This window comes from Micropterus dolomieu, linkage group LG08 (assembly GCF_021292245.1).
Source record: "Micropterus dolomieu isolate WLL.071019.BEF.003 ecotype Adirondacks linkage group LG08, ASM2129224v1, whole genome shotgun sequence".
In the NCBI taxonomy this organism is placed as follows: Eukaryota; Metazoa; Chordata; class Actinopteri; order Centrarchiformes; family Centrarchidae; genus Micropterus; species Micropterus dolomieu.
In genome coordinates, this window is record NC_060157.1 from 6,530,300 (window position 1) to 6,541,075 (window position 10,776).

Sequence of the window (10,776 nt, forward strand, 5' to 3'; positions counted from 1 at the left end):
GCTCTTAGGAACCTTAAGTGCAGCAGAATTTTTTTTGTAACCTTGGCCAGATCTGTGCCTTGCCACAATTCTGTCTCTGAGCTCTTCAGGCAGTTCCTTTGACCTCATGATTCTCATTTGCTCTGACATGCACTGTGAGCTGTAAGGTCTTATATAGACAGGTATGTGGCTTTCCTAATCAAGTCCAATCAGTATAATCAAACACAGCTGGACTCAAATGAAGGTGTAGAACCATCTCAAGGATGATCAGAAGAAATAGACAGCACCTGAGTTAAATATGAGTGTCACGGCAAAGGGTCTGAATACTTATGACCATGTGATATTTCAGTTTTTCTTTTTTAATAAATTTGCAAAGATTTCTACATTTCTGTTTTTTTCTGTCAAGATGGGGTGCTGAGTGTACATTACTGAGAAATAAAATGAACTTTTTTGATTTTTGGAAAATGGCTGCAATGAAACAAAGAGTGAAAAATTTAAAGGGGTCTGAATACTTTCCGTACCCACTGTATATAAAGTGAAGAGGATTGGTCCGAGGACAGATCCTTGAGGAACTCCATGACTAACTTTGGCGTGCATAGAGGACTTATCGTTAACATGTACAAACTGAAATCGATCTGATAAATAGGACTTAAACCAGCTTAGAGCGGTTCCTTTAATGCCAATGAAATGATCCAGTCTCTGTAATAGGATCTGATGGTCAATGGTATCAAATGCAGCACTAAGATCTAATAACCAGTACAGAAACAAGTCCTTTGTCTGATGCAATTAGGAGGTCATTAGTAATTTTCACCAGCGCTGTCAGTTTGGCAACTGCTTTCTCCAGGATTTTAGAGAGAAATGGAAGGTTAGATATAGGTCTATAGTTGGCTAAAACATCTGGATCAAGTTTGTGCTTTTTCAGAAGAGGTTTAATTGAAGCTACTTTAAAGTACTGTGGTACATAGCCTGTTGATAAAGATAGATTGATCATATCTAGTATAGAAGTGTTGACTAGGGCTAAAACTTCTTTAAGCAGCCTAGTCGGGGTGGTGTCTAAGAGGCAGGTTGATGGTTTAGATGAAGAAATTATTGAAGTTAGTTGGTAAAGATTGAGGGAAGCAAAGCAGTCTAAACATTTATCTGGTTTTACAGCTGTTTCTAAGGTTCCTGAGTTTAGAGATAAGTTGGTGCCAGTTGAGGGCAGGCCTTGGTGAATTTTGTTTCTAATAGTTAGAATTTTATCATTAAAGAAGCTCATGAAATCGTAACTACTGAGAGCTATGGGAATACTTGGCTCAATAGCTGTGACTCTCTGTCAGCCTGGCTACAGTGCTGAAAAGAAACCTGGGGTTGTTCCTATTTTCCTCTGTTAATGACGAGTAGTACGCTGCTCTGGCATTACGGAGGGCCTTCCTATAAGTTTTAAGACTATCTTGCCAAATTAAACGCAAATTTTGGTGGAACGCCAATTCCTCTCAAGTTTCCGCCATATTTGCTTTAATTTGCGAGTTTCAGTATTATTCCATGGAGCTAACCGTCTTTGTTTTATTATTTTCTTTTTTAGAGGGGCTACAGAGTCGAGTGTCATTCGCAGCAAGCCTGCAGCACTATCAACAAGATGATCGATTTGGGAGGGACTGAAATTAGCATAGGAGTCCTCCGTTACTTTGTGATCTGATAATGAATTTAGAGCTGATGGAATTGCATCCTTAAATTTAGCTACAGCACTATCAGACAGACATCTTGTATAAAAATTTTTGCCCAATGGCGAGTAGTTCAGCAATACAAACTCAAACGTTATCAAACAGTGGTCAGATAAAGAGGGATTCTGTGGGAACACCACTAAATGTTCAATTACAATACCATATACAAGGTCGAGGGTGTGGTTAAAACAGTGAGTCGGTTCATGAACACTCTGAGAGAAGCCAATGGAATCTAACAGAGTGATAAACGCAGTACTAAAGCTATCATTCTCAACTGGCCACATGAATATTAAAATCCCCTACAATAATTTGTCCGTTTTAAGGACTAAAGTTGACAAAAACTCTGCAAATTCAGATAAGAATTCAGAGTATGGACCAGGTGCTCGGTACACTATAACAAAAAGAATTGGTTGCAGTGATTTCCAACTTGGGTGTGAAAAACTAAGAACAAGGCTTTCAAATGAGTTATAATTTAGTTTAGGTTTAGAGCTGATTGGTAGGCTAGAGTCGAAGATAGCTGCAACTCCACCTTCTCGGCCTGTGCCTCGAGGAATGTGAGTATTAATATGACTGGGAGGGCTGAGGGATTCATTTAGGCCAACATATTCTCCATCACCCAGCCAGGTTTCAGTAAGACAAAATAAATCAATATCATCATCTGATATTAGTTCATTTACTAGTACACCTTTAGAAGAGAGAGATCTGATGTTTAAGAGTCCACATTTAACTCTCCTATTCATTTGCACTATTGCTCTTGTGGTTTTAATTTTTATGAGGTTTTTATGCACAGCTCCTCTTCTGTTTACCTTTGATTTAAATAACTTCAATGGTCGGGGGACAGACACCGTCACTATAGGATTTTCACTAAGTAACTCCTGAAATGGAGGAGCAGAGAAGTGTGTTAGACTGCGACTCTGCGTAGGGTTTTGGGTGGGTAACTGCTGAAATAGAAGGGCAGAGAAGTGTGTTAAACTGCGACTCTGCCTCCTCGTCTCAACTCTGGGTTGTCATGGATTTGGTCCACTAATAAACTTGGCCAGATTTCTAGAAATGAGAGCTGCTCCTTCCCAAGTGGGATGGATGCCGTCTCTCCGAATCAGACCAGGTCTGCCCCAGAAAGTCTGCCAATGATCTACAAAGCCCACATCGTTTGCTGGACACCACCTCGACAACCAGTGGCGGAATGACAACATGCGGCTATACATGTCATCACTGGTCAGATTTGGCAGGGGTCCAGAGAAAACTACTATAACACAAATGTTTTGCTTCATGGATGGCTAAGAATAACAAAGATTTACTACTTGTTTGTCTATCCAACTGTCTTGTATGTGTAGAGAAAGCCTCTAGGGCTGTTGTTATTACAGTTTGGTTCTAGTATAAAATCCTCAATGTGTCATTTGTATATAAAGCGTGAAACATCTGTATGCTTTAGAAGGAAGTCTGGTAATGTCCAGTACTGATCATCCTTCAGTTGTGCATTTACAACTGACCCCATCATCACTCTCTCATACAATATGTGTCTAAACAGCTTTGTTATTATTCAGCAGAATTTAAAATACTACAGGCTGCAGCATCTTAGGAGAATTTTGTGTCTGTTTTAATCCTGTTATTTTCAGTATGACAATTACCTGAGATTCTCACTTTGAGGTGAGAATCAAATTTGTCTGCTTTCAGTGGGTGAAGTGTCTTAGCAGTCACAAGGAAAGAGGCATGACTTTGGATTGTGATAAAGTGAGATTACCATAAAACAAGATTTGAAAGAAGACAGCCTTTCACTGCTCTTGGGTCTGTTTCAGACTTTCATTATGATTTTCTAATCTGTCATAATCTGAAACAGTGTTACAAGATAACCTTAGCATTTTGTGCTCCCTGGATTCTCAGTACAATTACTTGCAATCTGTGATTAAAAAACAAAACACAAACTGTGAGAACTCACATTCAGGCAACATAAAACTTTTAAATTTCAATTCATCATCGCTGCCAGATAAAGCTGCCCTGTCTTGTAGAAATTACATTGATATACTACTAATTTGTATAGACAAATATGTTTTTTGTAAGAAAATGTGGTAGAGTTCTGCATTATGTTCCATTTGAGTGAGAAAAATACACCATTTATTTACAAAGATTTTTTAGGGAGGTGTTTGGGTGGATGGTGGGTGTACAAAGTCAAAGACTGTGGTCCGCATCCTGAGTCCTACATGTTAGTTTTAGGGAACAAAAGCACTTTGGATAAGGTTTGGGAAAGATTACTGACTAACCACTAACCTAAAAAGTCCACAATCTTATGTGCTGGTCTGTGAATTTTGTTCCATTTTGCAGAGCCACACCAGCTGTAACTAGCTGCTGGTGGTTCTTATAGACTCACATAAGAATTGTTTCTGGTGCTGGTGGTGGTGGATAGGGTTGACAGATGGTAAATTGGCCGCTTTTCACGCAGGAGACCAGCACTCGGTTCCCACGTGAAACACCATTGATTTGTTTTTTTAATGAAGTTACATAGTAGCATTAGCTTCATTAGCTCCATAGTGTTAGCGTTAGCTACGTTAGCTAGCTAGCTAACTATAATAGTCTTAAAGGTGTTGACAGACCCCCGTAGCCCCTTACCCTAACCCTCACAGGGGTGTGTGCTTAAACCTGAGTCAGTGGCGACCACTGAACCCAACAGCTATGCAGATTATGGTTTAACTCCTTTCTGTTGCTGCTGTCTCCACGTATATATGTCATGTGATATAGGTCACGTGATTTCCAATTTGGGGTTTGAAAATACCGTTTAGGGAGGCACGCCACCGGTAGGGGCACTATTGTATGATATGCTTATATGAGTCGTATTTGGAGGTTGTCGCTTAGGCTAGACGACTTGTTGAACTCTTGGTAAGAAAAATTCAAAATGTCAAACTTTTTATTTAACCAATAGCAAGTGTCTAAAAAAAGTCATAGTTTAGCAATAGCAAAGGTTTAACCATACTTTACTTGCAATGAATGGATACTTTAGAAAAAGAAAATGTTGTCAGCGAACATCCTGCTGATACACTCAGTATCTACATTTTTCAAATTTTTTGTCAACATTTAGTAAGTGCTGATAGTCGAAAAGAATAGCTTTCCCTGTAGTTCAGATGGGAGATGTACCAGGGCAGCGACTTTGCTACGTTACGCAATCTCTCTTAACTTTTTTAGTCTTGTAAATAAACAAAATAAACTCACAAAATGTTAAAAACTGAAATATTCACACACATATTTTTCTTATACAACAGAAAAATACTCTTGTACACCTTATGAATTTGAGATACACTTCATTCAAACTTTACAGAAAGAAAATAAAACTCATCAAAACCATTGTAAATAGTCTGTCAACTGTTCCAACAATCACCAAGACTGGTTTGGTGGAAATAAACACTGAAATCGCTGTATTAGATGTGAAAATATTCTGGCTCTACACGTTGTGGCTGCCACTCTGATCCCTAACCTTGCTCCTCTCCTGTTTGATTCCTTTCCTGTCCCCGCCTGAACCTGCGGCATCTTGGTCCTCGGAGACAGAGTCCTGGTCGGAGCTGTAACTCACCTCGGGGCTGTATTCCCTATCGTCAAACTGGCCTCCATTAGTGATAACATTTTATTAAGGGATTATAATTAGTGATGCATTAATGTTGCATCTGGATAAAGGTGGGGCTATTTGTAATTACTTACTGCTGGGTAGCTGAACCTGTAATAATATATCATAATTTATTAGTTGATTTACATTCCCGACCTCCCTTTGGATCACAGAAGATATCATTCTTGTTGAAGTTTGAGTAGAGACACATTCTTCTGGACAAAAGAATGGCTCTCATTTGATGGTTATGTACAGTGGGAGTGGGACATAAATCGTATAAAAGTAAATGTAGTGTGTTGTCCTATTGACTCAAACAGAGATCCAAAGTGAGTCAACATCAAGATTCTTTATTGATGCAAATATTTACCTTATCAGAGTTGTGTTGCATAGTGTTTCTGTTGTGTTTCCCAAATATAAGTCCTGCGTGGAGAGACGGTGTCACTGGTGCATAAGATTGAATAAGCTTCCACTCTCATGTACTGCAAGTCCAAGTCAGTATCCATGTTTTATTTTGACAGAGGCAATTTCAGACATTACCACATCATAAATGCTGAAGCATTACCAAACATATATTCTACACAAAAGCTAATGCATTACTATAATAATGAAAGATGTCTGGAACTAAATGGAAATATCTGGGTAGTGTTTTAGCTCTGTATATGTGCATTTTTGAGGCATAGGAAAGTCACATTCAATTGAAAGTTTCTGAAGAGGCAGTGGGTTGGAAATAAAGTTGTCTGAGGTGTATTCAAATGATGGCTAGCCACTGGATATGCTGGGAAAAACTCAATAATGTAATGGTTTAATCCCTTAATGTCGGAGCTCTATGACAAGCGTACCGAACAGGCTCTTTGCCTCACAATCCTTGTGCAAGTACATGTCCATGAATAAAAATGCAATCCATTGGGCACTCATGTTCCCTTTTTGAAGTGGAGCATGTAGTTTGCCTACAGTGGTTAGTTTCCACGGCAACTTTAACCTTTATTTCTTTTTTGTTTGAAGACAATGTGCAATCAACTCTGAAGCACTTAGCTAATTTTATTAAGTGAAATTAGTTTTGCCTGTGCTAATGAAGTATTATGTACTAAAGCAATTCATACCATGACACATTCACGAGGTTCAAAAATGACTTGATTAATGCACAGCTTGTGCTTTAATTTTATTTAATTAGTTTGTTTTTTAGAACTTTGTGGTAACAATTGTTCAAAGTGATCATGACATGACAAAATGGCTTTGACATGACTGTATTACCTCAGAAGTAATTTCACTGGCTTCATCAAGTTACTTTACTGATATACCGTACATGGTTATATCTTATAGAAGCGCAGTGTTAATTGTAAATTATGTTTTGACTTGTCATTAGGCCCTGCAGTGCATATCAGGCTCTGCTATTATAACATAAAAACATGGGTGATTGCATCAATTCTAAACATTTTCAGTACTTTAGTGTAATGTTTGTGCCAATGAACAGCACTGACATATTTAGCTGGCCCATGTCACATGACTGGAAACCTATGTGACATGAGAACCAAGCGTGCAACCCTTTTTTAAATCTTTGTTTCAAACTGTCAACATACATAGTATCAAAAGCAAACATCCTAATGGCATGCATTCGGACGAAGCAATGAGAAAACAAAAAAAAGCGTCAAACTGCTGTGTACAGTCGCAGAGAAAGGCAGAAAGTATGATGCATGGTGTCACTACTTTTCAAAAATACAGCAATATGCACCATTTCAAGTGTTGGGCAGTGACGCGTTACTGCATTTATGTCACTAATGAGTCCTCTGACAGGTGACCCAATTCTGTATTCAGTTACTAATCCAAGTAATGCTGCGTTACCAGAGCTCACCATCCTTGACGTCAATGCGTGACTGTGCAAAAAGCTTCCAACTTGAACAATTCTACATCTAATTTACTGAAGCATCTGCTAAAGCAGCACAGCAATTAATTAAAAAAAGTGAAGCTTATAGAAAGAAACTCCAAACTGCCAGTGATGCATGCACTCATCGAGAGAAAGTGGCAGTAAGCAACGTTTTATGTTTTGTAAAAACACTGAATGCCTACTGCTCTTATAAATATGCAGAAAAACAGTAGTTCAAAAGTTGGAACTTACTTACAATATTTTTTTATTTCAGCCAGTGACTTAACGTTATATGACATATGCTTCTTCTTCTGCTGTAATGAATATGCTATTAGTCAAACTTGCCAGGTTGTCCTTCTGTTTTTAGGATGGGGAGCGGAGGGGTTGTGAAAGTAATATAGTAACGAAACAAGAAATGTAACAAGGTACTTTTAATACGCACTAATTACTAAAGTAATATTATTACTTTTTAAAAGAGAAATTAGTAAAAAAGTAAGTTATTACAATTTCTGAGTAACTTTCCCAACACTGTTGTCACTATATATGTGACAAGAAAATGCCACATATAGGGTAAGTTGCTCTAAAACAATCATGCCCCGTTTATTTATTCATATTTGTAATTTTTTTTTTAATTTAATTTAATCATAGTATTTCTGTGAATTACTTGACTGCTTGTATACTTATTAGCACAGACATTTTTATTTAATTGTACTCATATTTTCTTTTGTAATAAATGTGTGAAATATGTTTTGTAAAAATACCATTATTTTGAAAAATTTATTAAAATTTAAGAAATGATCAGTATTGGTATTGTTTTTTTAAATTAATCAAACAAAAAGTATGGTTATCATATTGAAACACAAAAATTTGGTATCGCCCATCTCTACTAGTAAGTCCTTTTACAGGTGACCCAGGTTTACAGGTTTATGGTTTTGTTATCATACTGCCCACTCTATGTAGACAGAAGAAACAATATACCAAATGTGGGTCACTTGCAGGGTACAGAATTCAGAATTCACATGGTGGTTGTGAAATGGTTTGGGAAAGTTCCAGAGTTGCTTGACCTTCTAACACTCACAGATTCATGAGGCAGCGCTATTGATTTAAACAGGTGTAAAGGCCCTTTCCTGCCAAGGAAATTTAATCATGTCAGAGGGCCACTGGGTTATTGCACAAGACAGTGTCAGCAACGCCATAGGACACTTTTATGTCAGGGGGCTAGACAATATTAATTTTACTTTCACCTTATATTCCGGGGAAGAAGCGGTGTAGAGAGCAGATTCCTCAGAGAACACCACAGAAACTCAAGCACCCAAAAAGAGGTTAATATGAACATTTTATTCTTGGAAAATATCTATGAAGTGCTCGAACGGGCTCTGAATTCACATTCTGCTCAGTATTCTGACTTAATATATTCCGGATCTGTGTTCAAGCTCCTTGAGAAATCCAATGATAGAGTTCTTTACTCTGTTGACTAAGCTAATTAAGTTTTTTTTTTTATATATACTCTGCGTTTCCTAATCAAAGCATCACTGTGATTAATTTCAATTAAACTTAATGCTTGCTTCCTCAAATCACCGTCATTTTGATCTAACTGTAAAAAAATTTATATTATCAATACTTTATACAATCAGGAGCAGTTTTACTTCAAAGTCATTTAAGGTCTGCAAGTTTTTTCTGTGTGTGTGCGTGTGTGGTGTGTACTCATAGGTGAGCATGCCCAGACTAATTTCAATCCCTTTTGTGAATGGCTGATTATCACAATCTGTAGCTTAAGTTCAGGGGGAGCAGGAGTGTTAAGTCCTTCAGAGTGAGTGAAAGACGAGGGGAAAGAGTCGGCATGGCCCAGAAAAATAACTGTAAGTTGATGTTCTGATTATATTAATCTTTTATACCTTTTTCAAGTACTCGAGTTGATTACGAACAAGAGCACTAATAAGACAGCTAGGGTGTAAATGAATGGCACAACTAACATGCCTAGATGACACACAATACATTTCACTGAAGCTTAAGACCTTTTGTTTGTTGCCTCGGAAGTCTCACCTTGCTTTTATTTTCATCGTTGACTCTTTTGAGACCTAATTGTAATGGATCTCAGGATGACTATTGAAATCTTAAAGAGGAGCAATGCTAAAATCATTTTAATTGTAATTTTCACCCCAGGTTGTCATACACAAATGGCAGGTTTTACATTCATGTGAAAAAGAGTTAAATTAGAAATGAAAAGGGTGAGATTCCATAAGAGTTGTATTGATTCTTTTTTTTGTTTTGCAACATGATGTTACGTGAGCCTATTGATCCCATTGTGAAATCCAGCAGGAATTTCTTATTGCAACAACAGACAGATTAGTCTCACTGAGCTCTCATTCTCTCCCTTCCTCCCTCCCTCTTTCTTTCTCTCCCTCTTTAACATACAGTTGAGTTCTCCATCAGGGAATATAGACCCTCAGATCAACATATGGTCATGTCACTCTTTCGCGATGGGATACTTGAACATGTATACCCAGCTTTCTTTAAGGCCATGAGCCATCCAGACCATGTTGGCATTGCTCTGAGCATTTCCATGGCTGGTTATGTGCTGGGAGGCAGCTCCTACTTCCAAGCTTTACTCTTTGGGAGTGCATGGGCTGGCCTCATTTATTACTGCTGCCACGAGATCTATGAAGGCTACATGACGAGGCGTCTGAGCACAGACATGGCTGACATTCAATCCAACTACCTGGAAAACCCAGATAATGGTTTCTGGGTGGCAGAGGCAGACGTCAACAGCCAGTCCAAGGTGGTGGGGATGGTAGCAGTGACGGGGAAAAGGGGAGGGGAGGAAGGTGAGAGGTTTGATGACTGCAATGGAGGAGTGCTGGGAGAAGGCTCAGAGTTTGCCCAAGACGCTGTGGATGGGAGTTACGGCGAGATGTCCCTCATGGTTGTGGTGTTTCCATGGCGGCGCAAAAACCTGGGTTCACAGTTGACAAGGAAGGCCCTTGATTTCTGCAAACAGCAAGGCTACAGCCGCCTCGCTCTGGAAGTCAGCTCACCACAGACGGCAGCTATATCCCTGAGTCAAAAGTTTGGTTTTGTTCAAACTGCGTCCCATAGTAACACACACACTAATCGCTGGTTCTCCAAACTGGCCAGAATGAATGTGATGCGAATGGAGAAGTTAATTTAATGTAACCTGATACAACCTTAACTGTACAGCACATTAGGAATATATCATTTAATTTATGCTTCTTGTCTGATTCAATGCAAAAGTCTTTCTTGTTGATCTTTTCTTGTGTGATATTCGGTCATGGAAGAAAAATAAAATAAATTTCATGTTTTTTCCACAAAGCAGCATTAATGATCTCAGTTTCCTTGTATTTCTTCTTACCTTGATGTATTATGTATACACCTGCACCCCTAACAGTCCATTGCCCATAACCAAGGAAAACAATGAGACAATTAGTCAACTGTGCTGGATAATCTAATTAATTTATACTTTGCATAAGGAATAACAAAAAATATCAGTGAGATATTTTATTCAATTAATTGTTGGACATTAAACAGAACAAACTATATTCACATTCAATTATCTATTGTTCTCCCGTCCACTAAGGAATATAAATAAATATGTGAGAAAGGAGAAATTTAGTCATTTGAAAGCA

The 10,776-nt window shown here is 38.3% G+C and overlaps 1 protein-coding gene across 2 annotated transcripts; it reads left to right on the forward strand.

The window, feature by feature from the left end:
- Positions 1–8,282: 8,282 nt before the first annotated feature.
- LOC123975748 (N-acetyltransferase family 8 member 3) lies at positions 8,283–10,375 on the forward strand. 2 transcript variants are annotated; one of them, XM_046057472.1, is made up of 3 exons: positions 8,283–8,454; positions 8,904–8,991; positions 9,550–10,375. In XM_046057472.1, the coding sequence occupies exons 2-3, from the start codon at positions 8,973–8,975 to the stop codon at positions 10,299–10,301; spliced, it is 771 nt and encodes a 256-aa protein (XP_045913428.1). In that variant the 5' UTR covers positions 8,283–8,454; positions 8,904–8,972; the 3' UTR covers positions 10,302–10,375. The 2 variants fall into 2 exon arrangements, with proteins under 2 accessions (XP_045913428.1, XP_045913427.1); XM_046057471.1 differs by lacking the exon at positions 8,283–8,454 and adding an exon at positions 8,665–8,794.
- Positions 10,376–10,776: the final 401 nt, after the last annotated feature.